The 16002-nt window shown below is 45.2% G+C and overlaps 1 protein-coding gene across 3 annotated transcripts in view; it reads right to left on the bottom strand.

Annotated features, from left to right (window-relative positions):
- Positions 1-16002, bottom strand: part of GPT2 (glutamic--pyruvic transaminase 2) — a 690974-nt gene that overhangs the window by 24753 nt on the left and 650219 nt on the right. For all 3 annotated transcript variants that reach the window (XM_049786254.1, XM_049786253.1, XM_049786255.1), the window contains exons 3-5: positions 9189-9278; positions 7446-7554; positions 2971-3101 (exon numbers count right to left, since the gene is read on the bottom strand). In XM_049786254.1, the coding sequence (XP_049642211.1) occupies positions 2971-3101; positions 7446-7554; positions 9189-9278 (330 nt within the window). The remainder of the gene's footprint in view (positions 1-2970; positions 3102-7445; positions 7555-9188; positions 9279-16002) is intronic.

Below are 16002 nucleotides of genomic sequence, written 5' to 3'. Positions count from 1 at the left end.
CAGAATCTGTCTTGTTAGTAATCACCGGTGACCAAGGCTTGAAAGGCCCTGGAACAAGAAAGGCATGGCTGAGTAAGATTTTTTAAAATATCCTCTTGCTACCACCAGGTGGCGTTTCCACCCATTTGTCCCCTAAGCTCTAGAAATCCTGAGAAACCAAAGGCCAGGAGGATCTTGGTGGAGGTGGCACTAACTCACTGAAGACAAACACTCTTCTAGAAGACTCCACACTTTGTACATTGTTTTTAGGTTCTTTCTTAGGCCCTTTTCTAAAAGACTGAAAAACTGCAATTCTTTTCACTAAATTTTGAAGTCACCCATTCCTCTGTTCCAAGACCTCTGCTTAAGTTGGATTCTTGAGAATCGAGTATTAACAGCAGTCCATAATGAAAGATACTTAACTTGACACCAAATGCTTAAAACTAGAGGCTCAAATGCCATCAAGGCTGACTCAAAACAGACAGATCAATTATTGTCTCTGGGCCTCAGTTTCCTTGTGGGCTCCAATCAGAATTTAATACATTTGGAAAAGGGTTCTAGTACTCAACAGTCTTGGAGAAAGCCAAAGCAAAAAAAAACTGAGGTACAGGGACTGGAGAGTTAGCATGAAGGTAAGGCATTTGCTTTGCATGCAGAAGGACAGTGGTTTGAATCCCGGCATCCCATATGGTCCTCCGAGCCTGCCAGGAACGATTTCTGAGCGTAGAGCCAGGAGTAACCCCTGAGTGCTGCCGGGTGTGACCCAAAAACGAGAGAGAGAGAGAGAGAGAGAGAGAGAGAGAGAGAGAGAGAGAGGAGAGAGAGAGAGAGGAGAGAGAGAGAGGAGAGAGAGAGAGGAGAGAGAGAGAGGAGAGAGAGAGAGGAGAGAGAGAGAGAGAAACAGGTACAGTGGCATGATGTCCACTTAGTGACACAGGAGTGTCACTTTGCTCCCAGGTTAGGCAGTCCAAAACGAACAGCTGCTACTCTAAACTCTGTGGCCATGCATTCTTCATCTCTTTATAATTCACTGTGAGAATACAAAGACATCCTAACTCTTGTTACTAAGCCATTCAATAATACACAAAAAATATCTTAAACTTCAAGTCACAATGAGAAAGCAACACAAAGAACCTCACCAAGCTTAGTCAGAGAAGATGGTAGACCTGAAGACTCAACCAGTATTGAGTTAACCAGCTCTATATCCTCTCTGATATCTTTATATAGGAAATGTTGAGGATGTTCAAGGAACTCAAAGTAACCATGAAACAAAAAACCAGTAAAACCTGAGTATAATAGGGCAGGAACGAGAAAACTTCAAACAGAAATGATAGCACTAAAAAACTTGATATGCAAAGTGAAAAACTCACTGGATTAACAGCTGCTGAGGACAGAAGCAGTAAGATCGAAGATGAGGTACAGAAAACCTCTGGACAACAGCAACGGATGGCAAAAAGGCCTGAAAATAAATAGAACATCTGCCAAGAGAACTTTGGGATGAATTCAAGAACAACAACATAAAAATCATCAGGGCTACAAAGGGCCAGGAAGATAACCCCTATGAAGAAGAAATGGTCAAAGAGCTCATTGCTGAGAAGTTCCCAGAACTGTAGAGTACATGAACCCCCATTCTGGAAATCCTTAAAGTCCCAGCTAAAAGGGATCCAAATAAAAATACTCCAACATTTCTGTACGTCAGAAGAAAGGATTAGGACAATCTCAATAAAGAAAGTGGTCAGATAGCATCCCTCTCCTAGTAGGAAGATAAATGCATGGTGACATTGTTAGCACATTACTAATGCATATTAGGAAAGGTTGTCATACACTGTATGACTGTAACTCAATCATGATCAACTTTATCTGTGAAAAAAGAACTGTAGTATGAACAATGTTGTAATCATGGTGTTAAAAATTTTTTTAAATATAAATAAAAAGAGAAATACATGAAGATAACAAGTACCACAAGGGACTGAAGGAGGGAGAAAGAAAACAGGAGGCAACAATTCCTCCACCCAGGATTTCAGACTCCTTTAAGCAGCACTGATATCAGTTCCTTTTTACCCCAGTCACCGGTGACTCCTAGCCCAAGTCACCTCTTCTCTCCAAAGTACCCCCTCACATCTTTTATATTCCCTCCCTCCTAAAGTTAAGTCTTAAGAACATAAGCCTAAGTGTATCCTCTGCTTCCTTCACATACATAAATGGCTTCCTTCCTTCTACTTGGAAAGCCATTACTCAAATGCCCAGCAAGGCCTCTGAGGATCTGTAAGACTCAGGTCGTCCTGCCTCTCAGTCCATGTCCAGTAACTCCCCTTAATATGTATGTGCACCCATTTCCATACTTTAGTTTATTTCTAGCTCAAGATCTCTGCACATCTGCTCAGAACACACACCCTCAGCTCCCCCCCCCCATGTACCCTCCCGCTTCATGGATTCTCAGGCGTCTATCTTCCCAGCCTTCCAAGTTCCCACTGCCAGGTCAGAATCCTAGCTGCATCATGCTCTATCTCAGAGGCAAATGATAAGATATGTGACATTAATTATAGTCTTCCCTACTACCACTCCTACTACTATTACTACTACCACCACCACCACCAAGACCACCACTACTAATCACAGTGTGTGAGAAGAGACGAAACATATTTGACTCCTAAGTCTCCTTAGCACCTGACAGAGGAGGAACACCAATAAAAGTGAATAAAAGAAAGACCAAAGCTTCCAGAATGGTGGGTACCTGGATGCTTCCTAGCATAGAATGGTGAGCTCTCCAGCTAGATCCTTGTGAACATTCTGCAGAGAAATTAAGACTGCAGTGGTACCGAGGTTCATGATGACTAAATAAAGCAAGACTACCCATGGTATGGTCGATGGCATGAAATTAGCAGATACCCTACCGAGGCCTGTCTCCCTGCTAGCCAATTTACATGCTGATGACATGACTGATGTATGCATGGGTGAATCAGAGATAATAAATGTATCCTTTATACGTACAGTAATGCCATCACTAGCTCCAGTGGTTAGATAAATGTTGTCAGGATCTGCAGGCACACCATCTCTCCTGGTGATGTAGGAAGCCACATCCTCTCGAATGCAGTTGACACCCTGGCTAGCACTGTAAGATCCTGTAAAACAGTAAACAAGACAATCACAATAGGCAAGATGACTGCCCAACAGAATTGATAATATCCATATCATTAAATAAAGGGAAGAGGTGCCTAGCAACTTTCCAGTAAGGTTCACTTCTACTACTCTAGGTAGAATCATAGCAAGCCACTTACCTACCTATTTGGGCTTCATCCACCCATCCTCAGCCATCCATCCACCCACTATCTATCCACTCATCTGCTATCCATTTGTTCACTTACCCATACATCTGCCCAAATATTCACCCACTCATTCACTCATCTATTCATCCAGCCAGCCATTATTCTATACTCTAATTCCTAGTCAATAAATTAGTACCCATAACCTATTCTACTACCTCCTAGTACTTATGTATATTCGATGACAATCTAAGTCAGTCCAGCTGGGATTGTTCTACTTTTGTCAGTGTTGCCTATGCATTGCCAGGGAATTTGAGAGAATGGGTTAACCCCAAATAACATTACTTGGCAGTTTCAGAAGTTGGAATCCCTGACCAACACTTAACACAGATCTCTGGGGTTTCTGGCATAACCATCCTACCTCAACTCCATGTTAGCAATGCCATTAGGACTAAAATTCAGACCAATGCTTATATGAAGCATGAGAAAAACTCCCTTTGCAGAGTACAAATTGGTAAGGTAACTTCTCTGGATAAATGAACTAAGAGATTAGGTCAGAGGTGGGAGGTAGACTTTTTTTTATTTCACTCTACATTGAATTTTGTACCACATTTAAAGAAAAGAAGCCCATCCTTTCTAAGGCTTAACCACCACTAGACGACAAAATAAAGCCCTGGAAAGTAGCTTTATGCTCAGAAATCTGTCAGTGTTCCCTGCTTCTTATTGCCCTCTTTCAATATTTTTTTATTATTGTGGGAGGCCTCAATCAGCAGTACTGAAGGAGAGCTGCACATGGTACAGGGGGATCAATCCTAGAGCATTAAATATGCAAAAAAATATCCTCTAGTACTTGGTTTCTTCCCGTCTTTTCTTCTTTCTTCTACTGCCCCAGCCTTCCCCACTCCACTCTAATCCAAAAGGAAGGTCGTCTCAAATCAGCCTTGGAACCTCACCTTCTCTCTAGCAGGCTTTCACCTGGTGAACTCCCTACTATTGTTGACCACACCTTCCACTCTTTCCTTTGAGATCTTCTGTTATACTCTAAATCTCAAACTTTTTAAACAAGGGACCAGTTCACTGTCCCTTAGACCATTGGAGGGCCAGACTATAGTTTTAAAAAAAAACTATGGGGCCGGAGAGAAAATATAGCGGCAGGGTATTTGCCTTGCATGCAGCTGATCCAGGACAGGCAGTGGTTGGAATCCCAGCATCCCATATGGTCCCAGAAGCCTGCCAGGAGCTACTCCTGAGGGCAGAGCCAGGAGTAACCCTTGAGCGCCAATGGGTGTGACCCAAAAAACAAAACAAAACAAAAAACCAACAACCTATGAATAAATTCCTCTGCACACTGCACATATCTTATTTTGAAGTAAAAGAAAAATGGGAACAAAATACAAGAACAAGTGAAGTTAAATAAACAAACTTACCAGTATTTCAATGGGAACTCTGGGTCTGATTTTGGTGGGCCATAGACTGAAGACACATGCCCAAGATTGAGAGGAGGAGTCAAATGACAGAAAGAAGGGGAGTCAGAGAGTGAGCACATATCCCACACATGTACACTATAGGCCCAGGATGAGTTGGCTCCTAAGCAGGACAGGCAGCAGTGGCAAAAACACCCAGTAGGGCAGAATAAATGCCCTCAGTGGGCCGCATGTGACCTACAGACCATAATTTGGGAACGCCTGCTCTAAACTATATTGGTCCTTCAGAGTTCAGACCTAAGATCCCTTCAGGTACCCATTCTAAAAATAAAGCCCCACCTCAAAGAGCCTCTGGCATATAAAGTGTGCTTCAGGAGGGCTGATCAAGGACTTCCATTTCCCTGTATGTTTTTACCACAAACTGACTTAAGATCCTGGGGATTAACATAGTAAATGATGCATAAGTAATCATTTTAAGAAACGTGTCAGGAGAGCTCTAAGGCCTTGTTTAAAAATGTCCACATGGATAACCTTTAGCAGTACTAACTTTAGTCATTTCCTTTCACTTCAATGGGAAAGAAGAACTCAGGCTGCCTATAGCTTAGCTCACAAAGCAGCAGCCCTCAACATCCTAGTCATAGCTCAAAGTTTCTCCACACATCCAACAAATGAACTTTCTTTGAAAGCCCAGGATATGAATATACAAAGTACCTTGGCATTCAAGGATGAGAAACACAGAAAGTTCGCCTTTACCTATGAATAGCTTGTTTTTTAAACTACAGTCTGGCCCGCCAACTGTCTGAGGGACAGTGAACTGGCCCCTATTTAAAATAGATTCCCAGCACTCTGAAGGCCTCTTGCTGCAATTCTCTAGGAGAGACCTTAAAGGGCCCTGCCTTAGCAATCTCATTCACCCCAGACCTAGTTACCAGAGTGAAAAGTCTTGTTAAAGTTCAAAAAGTAAAATAAGCATCTTTCCATATTCACATCAGAAAGAAACCCCCTGCCTGCTTCTTGGTTGTGTTTTCCAGGAGTTGCAGGCCCACTTTCTAGTTCTCTGAGACATCCCCTTTCTTTTTGGCTGCCTTGAGAAAGGGCAGAGGAACCTGCAAGCCTGACTTCGAGGCTGCTAGGCTGCTCTATACCTGCCTACAATTTAAGCCTTTCATACATGATCCTGGCTTATCTATTCCAGCCAGGTTGGCAAACAGGGAAATATAAAGTACCCAGACTCAGAGGGCAAATGGGATAATTCAGCATGAGGGGGTAAGCAAAGGCTCTTAAAATAAGCTGGAAACAACAAAGTAATGAGACCCAAACTTCAACAGCAAAAATGAAAAATGGGCTTGTTATGTTGGCAGTCTGGGGGAGCAGAGGGTGGTGGTATGGGATGCACTCTGAGAACATAGGTGGAGGGAATCAATATTGGTGGCAGGATTGACCCTGAGACACTAAATGTCTGAAACCCAACTATGACTAACTTTGTAAATCATAATGGTTTAAATATAAATTCTTTTTTTAAAAAAAGCAAAGGGAGGGGCCGGCGAGGTGGCGCTAGAGGTAAGGTGTCTGCCTTGCAAGCGCTAGCCAAGGATCAGACCACGGTTTGATCCCCCGGCATCCCATATGGTCGGTCCCCCCAAGCCAGGGGCAATTTCTGAGCGCTTAGCCAGGAGTAACCCCTAAGCATCAAACGAGTGTGGCCCGAAAAACCAAAAAAACAAACAAACAAACAAAAAAAAAAAGCAAAGGGAGAGGACAGGCAAGAGGATGGAGGGGGCAAAGGGGACCAATCCCTTGCTGAGAAAACCACAAGAACCCATGGTTATGTTCCAGAATATTCAAGCACATTCCAAAAATACTCCAAGAACAACTCTTTTCATCAGAGTGAGAGGAGCCTGTCCTTTGTGTAGGCGTTAGCCAGAGGCATGGGGCAAAATTAAACAGAAAAAGGAAATAAGATGACTACAAAGTGTCAGAGGCCTAGAAACTGGAAATCCATCGTAGCAGAGAAGGGAAAATATCATTTTCAAATCCCAGGAGACTCATATCTGGGCCCCCTCCCATTAGAACCTTCTAATGCTCCCTTCTGAAAGAGGCAGGACGTGGGAGGGAGCCCTGAGCAGAAGCTATGTGGTGCAAAGACAGAGAGGTACTGTCAGAATGAAGCCACAAACATCAGGAAGGGTGAGAGGGAAATTTGGCATTTGTGGCAGGAAATGTACACTGGTAAAGGTTGTTGTACATTGTTTGATTGTGATTCAATCGTGAACAACTTTACTTACAGAGGGAAAAAAAACTGTAGTATGAACAACACTGTAATCACAGTATTTAAATAAAAAAATAAAAATAAAATGAAGCCACAAAAAGGGGTTGTCCATAATCAACAACCACTCCTAGAATATGGTGACATGTGCTCATACCTATGGATCCACAGAAGCATAATGCTTGACAAGGCAATGCTGTGCTCCCAGCCAATCTCCCAAGACTGAAACCAGTCTTCTGTCAAACCTTCTGTAATATTAGAAGACCTCAGCTATCCAGGCTGGCTCCAAGGTGTAAAACCAAAATGCAATCATGTATAAGTGCATGTTTCAGGAGCCCCCCAATCTAACAAAAGGCAACACTGGCATCATTAGTTCAACACACAGGAGGCTAATATTTATGGTTTCCATGTCTCAGCCCCCATACACACACACTGCATGCACAATTTCCTCATCAGCTGGCTGATAACATGGTGACTTTATATCTCTTGGGACCAAGCAAGTCAGGGCCTCACCCAGGCTGTTCCCTCCACAAGCCTGAAGGATCCGTCGGGCTCGTTTCTTAGCATCTTCTGGGAAGCTGGGACTGTCCAACAGGTTTGGGTAGGTGCAGAGCGCCATCACCTGGGGAAACAGAGGCTGGCTAGACTCCCAGAACCTTTCACCCTGCAGTCCCAGAAGGGGACAAAGGACACTGATTCAGAGACAGTGTGAAGATGACCATTTTGAGGGTTCTGTCTAGTATTGGTACGAGAAGGGGAGATGGTGAGAGATAAGTGCAGCATCACTTGGGCTTGGGGGTCCCAGAAAGGTGGGGAACAGGATAAAGCTGTCCCCCATAAAGAACAGCAACTCACACACCAAGGCTTTAAGAACCAGGGGCCTCCTGGGCAGAGCACCTGGCTGAGCAGGCAGGGGCAGGACTGCATACACCTTTCCTTCCTACACCTGGGCTCCCTTTCCTAGTGCATGGCCCACTCATTCCTTGCCTTCACCCTACTTCCTGGACAGAGCTGAAATCCAGGCTTAGTTTCCTCATCTCTGTAACAGAAAAAAAATCAGCCTAACCTCACAAATTAAGAGGATTAAGCAAGGAAATGTTTGCAGAAGTGCTAGAAACTGCCAGTTCCCCAGGCAAGTCTAAGCTAGAAGCTCAGGAACCATGCCAGCAGCTCAGGGGGGTGGGGCTCACTATCCTGACACCAGCTGGGTGACTTGGCAAGCTTCAGCCTTCTTGGAGCCCCAGTTTTTCCTTCCTTTAAAAAGTGCAGTGACCTACTCTGCCCTTCCTCAGGGTAAGTGTGAGGCAGAAGAGGCTGGTGCAAGATCTGGAGTGTTGGGGCCCTGCTCTCTCCTGAGGGAGGCCACCAGGCCACTCTCTCTCTCTCTGCCACACAGCTGCACTTCCAGTAGAGTTGCCAGGACAATGGACATCCTGACCTCTTTCCTCCATTCCCCTGGACAGTTGCCATCCCTGCTCTCCTCCCCAGAAACCCAAGTGGGCATGTTCCTGTCATCCCAGGAGGGGTACCCTTTCAGGCCATGTCAGCTTCAAGTCTCTTCACCCATGCCTGTGAGAACCCATTAGTGGGCTGCAGGTTGAAATCACCCAGTTCCTGTTCAGAAAGAAGGTACCTCACCATACCAGCCCCTACAGAATAAGATGAGAGGAGACACTTTTCCTGTTTGCCCCAGCCCAGAACCTTAACCTTACTCAGGGCTAACCCAGAATTTACAAATTTGCTCCCAACCACTGGGTCAGGGAGCAGACTTCACTATCCTATCCCCAAAGCTCCCTACCCGCTTGGCTGCCTTGGGAATTTCTCTGATTATTTTCTCAAAGCCATTCAAACTGGTTAGGAGAGCCAACACTCAAATATGGGGCATGTCATTCAGGAAGCTACATCTGAATACCCCCACCCCACTTCTAGACACTGGATTTCTCCCTGTTCCTCGTCTCTATAATATCCTCACCAGTTCAGGTTGGAACCCAGGATACAGGACTCAAGTGTTTTTGCCCAAGCTCTCTGGAAGTCTCACTTATGGAAGCATTCCCAGAGGGGGTTTAAGGAGCTGAGATCACCTTAGAAGAGGAAGAACTAAGAGACATCAAGCTAAAGAGTGCTGTTGTTTCAATAGCACCTCCCAGTGAGATTCTGGGTCTACTTTGTCCTGTGAGGGCAGATGGACCAGTAGACAGAGCATGGGAACACATGGCCCCATTCCTCTCCCCCTGTAGCACAAGAAAGATAGCTCACCTGTCGGAGGAAGGTGATTGGTTGCTGGCCCATTGCATGGGCATCCCCAATGTTGGCACGGATGACCTCAGTGAATGGCTTTTTGATACCCTTAGCAGAGAGAGAAAGAGAGAGAGAGCAACAGGTGGTGACTACAGGGCCTGATTCCAGAGTCAGTCTCCTACAGAATATAATAAGCAGTCCTATTTCGAGCCTTGTCAGGTGTCGGGCATAGTGCCAAATTCTGTCAGTCCTGATCCCATTTAACCTTTGCAGTTACCCATGAGAAAGACCTAGTTATAATCCTATTTATAACTGAGGAAACTGAGGTTCTAAAAGAAAGGTCCTCACATAATTGATAAATATAAGTATGGTAATCCATGCCCCCAAACCTCTAACCCTAATCCACTGTGGTTTCCACAGTTTCAGTTACCATTGTCAATTATGGTCCAAAAATATGAAATACAATAAGGTATTTTGAAGAGGGATATATGGGGAAAGGGGGAGAAAGTATATTTATATAACTTTTATTTAGTATAATGTTATAATTGTGCTATTTTACTAATAGTTCTTATTGTTAAGTCTTTCCCTGTGACTAATTTATAAATTAAACTTTATCATAGGTCTGTACATATAATGCTTGGCTGAGTATATAGTTATGTGTATTCTCAGTCTAGATGGGGCTTAGTACTTTCCCCAGTGGTTTTGGGCAGCTGCCCCAGTGGGACGGGTGCAGACTACTGTGCTAAAATTCTAATTAGATTCCAAGATCACTTGTGTTAACCACTATTTTCAGTTTCTCATTTTCACACTGCTGGAAGAGCTTCGCAAAAGCAGCTGTAGATCCATGTCCCATTGCAGTTTTCCAAGAATGTCTAAAAGATAGCTAAGATACTCCCAGGGACATGACTCAGTGGAGAGCACCAGCCTCAAGCATGAGGCCATGAGTTTGATCCCCAGCACACACATATATACACAGCAAAATCTCTATGGCACTGTCAGGCCCCACAACCACGTGTATGATCCCTAGCATCACAACTAAAGTGTATACCTCAGAGTACTGCACAAACAACAGAGGGAAGAAAAGACGAAAACAAGTAAATTCAGAGGCAAATGTAGTAGGAGGGGGAAAGGGTGCACAGCAGAAGACTGGAAGCATCAAGGAGAAGATCCCATAGTTCCTAGCTCCCTGAATCCAAATGCACCTTTGTCTCAAAAGACTAAGAAAATGGCCTAAGGACGGTGGCACAAGCGATAGGGCATCTGCCTTGCACACGCTAGCCTAGGACAGACCACGATTCGATCTCCCAGCATCCCATATGGTCCCACCCAAGCCAGGAGCAATTTCTGAGTGCATAGCCAGGAGTAACCCCTGAGTGTCACCGAGTGTCACCGGGTGTGGCCCCAAAAACAAAACAAAAAAGAATGAAACATACAAGCTCATTTTTCATTTTTTATTTTTTGGGGCCACACCCAGCTGTGCTCAGGTGTTACTCCTGCTCTGTTCAGGAATCACACTCCTGGTGGGCTGGGAATGCTGGGGATTGAACCTGAGTGAGCCGTGTGCAAAGCAAATGCCCTAGTTGCTGTGCTATCATTCTGGCCCTGATTCACTTTAAAAACAAAAGAGTGCAGAACCAGGAATAGCCCCTTAGCATTGCCAGCTGTGGCCAAAACTAAACAAGGGGGCAGGAGCAATAGCATAGCGGTAAGGCATTTGCCTCACATGCAACCAACACAGTGCGGATGGCAGTTCAAATCCTGACATCCCATATGGTCCCCCAAGCCTGAGCACAGAACCAGGAGTAACCCCTGAGCACTCCTGGGTGTGATCCAACAACCAAAAATAAAATAAAATAAAATAAGAGTATTAGGAATAAAAATACTAGCTGAAAGACAAACTAAGAGCACTGTCTGGGCCAATGGTTAGCACAGAAAAGAGACGCAGGGAGAGCAGGGACATAAAGGACTGACAGTCATACCTCTGGAGGTTGAGATGAAGGCTGAAAGATTCCTTTGATATAAAGGAATATATAAAGTTTGTATGGAGAATGGTGAGGATCTAGGGTTCCACACAGCCCCCGGATAAATACAGAATTAGCCACTGGAAGAGTTAGAATGAACAGCAAGTTCAAGCACCTCTCAGGGTAACTGAAGGGATTATCTGAGTCAAATAATAAAAGTACTTGGCAGAGTACAAACATTATCATCTTACAAAGCTGGGCCAGGAACAGGTCTCAAAGGTCATGGTGGAGGAAAAAGGCAATAGAGCATGAAGGCAGCAGTGCCCAGGTTGACCTGGGTGTCAGGCCTGGCCATCTTCCCAGCTCCAGCTGCTGTTTCCCTAAAAGCTTTCCAAATATGTTTTGTTTTGTTTTGGGGACACAGCTGGTGGTGCTCAAGGATTATTCTTGGGGCTGGAAAAATAGCACAGTGATAAGGCCTTGCATGCAGCTGACCTGGGATAGACCCAGGTTGGATCCCTGGATCCCATATGGTCCCCCAAGCCTGCTAGGAGTAATTTCTGAGCACAGAGCCACGAGTAATCTCAAAGTGCTACAGGGTGTGGCCAAAAAACCAAACCAAACTAAACTAAACCAAACCAAACAAAAAAGGATTATTCTTGGCTTTGTGCTCAGAGGTCACTTCTGCTGGTGGTCTTGAGACCATATAAAATGCCGGTGATGGAACTGGAACCAGCCATGGGCTAGACAAGCACCTTAACTCTTAAATAATGTCTCTCTAACCCAAAACAAATTATAAGGACATAATTCTATGACTTTGACAGTTTTTTTTTTTATTTTAATTTTTTTTTTTTTTTAGTTTTTGGGCCACACCCGGCGGTGCTCAGGGGTTACTCCTGGCTGTCTGCTCAGAAATAGCTCCTGGCAGGCTCTTGGACCATATGGGACACCGGGATTCGAACCAATCACCTTTGGTCCTGGATCAGCTGCTTGCAAGGCAAACGCTGCTGTGCTATCTCTCCGGGCCCCTTTATTTTAATTTTAAACTTCGATTGATTGTTTTTTGGGCCACACCTGGCGATACTCAGGGGCTTCTCCTGGCAGGCTGGGGTACAATATGGAATGCTGGGAGTCGAACTGAGTTCCTCCCTGGTTGGCCACATGCAAGGCAAAAGCCCTACCGCTTTGCTATTTCTCTGGCCCCTGACAGTCTTTTTAATTCCACTGTGCAACAGAAAGTTTTCCTTTTATTTTTTTTTGAGGGGAAGGGCACACCTGGTGGCACTCGGGGTTACTTCTGGCTCTGCAGTCAGAAATCGCTTTGGGGCCAGAGTGGTGGCGCAAGCAATAGGGCGCTTGCCTTACATGCACTGACCTAGGACAGACCGCAGTTCGATCCCCAGCATCCCATATGTTCCCCCAAGCCAGGAGCGATTTCTGACCACACAGCCAGGAGTAACCCCTGAGCGTCAGTCACTGGGTGTGGCCCAAGAACCAAAACAAAAAAAAATCGCTCTTGTCAAGCTCAGGGGACCATATGGGTTGCCGGAGATCAAACCCAGGTCTGTCCTAGGTCGACCGTGTGAAAGGCAAATGCCCTACCATTGTGCTATTGCTCTAGCCCTAAAAGTTTTCCTTTTAAAAATCAGTCACATGCAACCTAAATAAAAACAGTGGACTTAAGAAATTAAAGCAGGGGCTGGAGTGATAGTGTAGCAGGTAGGGTGTTTGCTTTGCGCATGGCCAATCCAGGATTGATCCCTAGCATCCCATAAGTTCCCCAAACCTGCCAAGAGTAATTTCTTGAGTGCAGAACTAATAAAATCACCAGGTATTGTCCAAAATCAAAAACAAACAAATTTCAAGCAGCTGCCAAAGAAGTATTCTTGATCCTGTTTACCACCTCTAAAGTCCTCCTAAGTAGAAATTCTCTATTTTTTTCTGGAGCAAGGAGGCACTAGTGGTACTGTACTTAAATAAACAAATATTCTGTAGGGTGAAAAGAGGTTCTTGAGGGGCCGGGCGGTGGTGCTAGAGGTAAGGTGCCTGCCTTGCCTGCGCTAGCCTAGGAAGGACCACGGTTCGATCCCCCGGCGTCCCATATGGTCCCCCAAGCCAGGAGCGACTTCTGAGCGCATAGCCAGGAGTAACCCCTGAGCGTCACGGGTGTGGCCCAAAAACCAAAAAAAAAAAAAAAAAAAAAGAAAAGAGGTTCTTGTATTGCCTTGTTCCCTTTTCTGTTGAGTTCTTTAAGTTTGGCCAATGTGGAGCAAGATGCTTGGAGCCCTAGAGAACTCAAGTATCCAGAGAACCAGAGCTGGGGTGCAGGGAATTGAGGGGCAGCACTACCCACTGTCACTGGGCTATGTCAGGGTGAGAGCAGGCATGGTATGAGGCAGGGGTCTCAAACTCAATTTACCTGGGGGCCGCAGGAGGCAAAGTCGGGGTGATCCTTGAGTGAAAAGTCAGTAATAAGCCTTGAACATTGGGAGGTATGACCCAAACAACTAAAACAAAACAAAACAAAACAAAAAAAAGACTTCTCTAGGGCAGGGCCACAATATGTTGTACAGGAGGGCCGCAAACGGCCCACGGGCCGCGAGTTTGAGACTCCTGAGAAGGACCAATGAAAACTGAGGGTAGAGAAGTGATTACCAAAAAAAAAAGAAGTGATTCAGGTCATTGAGTGCAGAGCCATCTGGTTGAGCCCACTGAGAATTGGCCAGCTAAACTCAGGTGATCTCCCACGGTGTGGGCACAGTCCATTCTTCAGTAAGGAGTAAATCTGTCAAAGGCAAGAGCCAGAAAACCCCCACAGCTGTAGTCCTCAGCTTATTCAAAGCAGGCAAGAGAATAATGCCTGGAACAGAGCCCCGAATTTCTTTCCCTACCCTCCCCCTGCACTGCCCAAGTCATCCAGAGCTGCCAACAAGCCTGGGAACACTGAGCAGCCCCTTTCTTGGATCTAAGTAGACTTTGAACCTACTTAGCTATGATGGGTGAGCTGGGGGATGGGAAACTGGCACCCATGAATGTGCAAGCCAACCAGATGACCAGCCAAGTGCCACCACTCAGAGAAGAATGTTCCAGGCAGACTCCTGTGATTCGGCTCACGGCCTACATACATTGGGAAATACCAAGGTGACAGTGGGTAGAATCTTGTCATGGTAACTCCTGGCAGGTACAACAAGTAGTGAGCACACAGCTGGCTCCTTCTTCCTGTAGTCTAGAGTCCGCCTGAATAATCCTTAGCACACAACCCACCCAGAACTGCCTACCTGTGGAGTACTAATTGAAGAAAGTTCTACCCACGAGAGCCCGCCACTCAGTTCTGGAAATCTTGGGTTAGGGCCCCAGGCCCTGGAGAATGGAGGATTTCAGGGAGTGTATGGAGAGAAGGAGAAAGGAGTTATCATTTCCTTCTCAGCTCATAGGTCCAGCAATACCATGAGGTTAAGGTGGTGATGACACTAACAGGTACAAGGCAATTCCTTCAAGCTCTTGTCATTTCATAGGATATAAAAGCAGGAAAAGTTTGGTAGCAAAGCTATTCCTTATGAAACCGTCCTCCTGCTCAATAAACATGGTAATAGGTGCTTGAATAAAGTAATTTTCATTAAAGCATAGATGAGAAAAACCACTCCCAGCCAATGAAATATGAAAAGATAATATTCAAGGATCTACTTTTGTTACAGGTTATTTGGTTCAAAGTCAGAGATTCTACAAACCTATTCACAACCTTAAGTGACGACTTACTGTACTAATGAATCACCCATGCCCCATGAGACAGTGAGACAGGCAAGGGCACTACTTTAAGATCCCAGGATTCTGAAAAATTAGAATTAAACTTTGAGGTCCAGAGAGAGAGCACAGCAGTAGGGTGTTAGCCTTGCATGCAGCCAACCCAGGAGGGACTCGGTTCGATTCCTGGCATCCCATTTGGTCCCCCAGCCTGTCAGGGGCGATTTCTGAGTGCAGAGCCAGGAGTAACCCCTGAGCACCACAGGGTGTGGCCCCAAAAAACAATCATTCAATTCATAAAATCAATAAAGTTGTTTTTCGTTTTAAAAAGAAGTGAATCTGGGGCCAGAGAGATAGCATGGAGGTAGGGCGTTTGCCTTGCATGCAGAAGGATGGTGGTTTGAATCCCTGCATCCCATATGGTCCCTGAGCCTGCCAGGAGCAGATTCTGAGCGAAGATACAGGAGTAACCCCTGAGCGCTGCTGGGTGTGACCCAAAAACCAAAAACCAAAAAAAAAAAAAAAGTGAACTTAGGAAAGGGAGAGGGTCTGGCAGGTTTCCCCTTTCACCACCTTCAGGTCAGAAGAAACACATAAAAGACCCAGAGACTAGCACAGGAGTTCTACAGAGATCTCCAGAAGAAAGCTCCAGAGACAAATCCCAACTAGACCTCCAAACTGTTACATGAGATGGGGAATGGGAAACTGGCATCCTTGAATATGCACACCAACCAGCTGACCAGCCAAGCACCACCACCCGGAGGAGAATGTTCCAGGCAGACTCATATAGTACACCAGGTATATTTTATAGCTGAGGAATCTGAGACTCATCAGAAGGTGTGGCAGTGATTGTTACAGAAAGACAAGTCAAGCTGGAAGAAAGCAAGCAAAGCTATTTATGCCTGTGATCATGGGCTGTGACCAGTTTCCTAAGCTGAAGCAGGGAAAACTGGTATAGAATTTGAATTCTAGAGGACAATGGGAGGGCCACTGGTAGAAACTGATGTTTACAGGAGATAGGAGGGATGCATTTGGATGAAATCTAAATAGAATAATTCATGACAACAATAATTTATGACATCTCACAGGTTACATTTCCAGTCTCAGGCAGACTCAAGAGGAAAGCAAGG

This window comes from Suncus etruscus, chromosome 14, assembly GCF_024139225.1.
Source record: "Suncus etruscus isolate mSunEtr1 chromosome 14, mSunEtr1.pri.cur, whole genome shotgun sequence".
Taxonomy (NCBI): domain Eukaryota; kingdom Metazoa; phylum Chordata; class Mammalia; order Eulipotyphla; family Soricidae; genus Suncus; species Suncus etruscus.
This window is presented reverse-complemented; position numbering and strand designations above follow the sequence as displayed.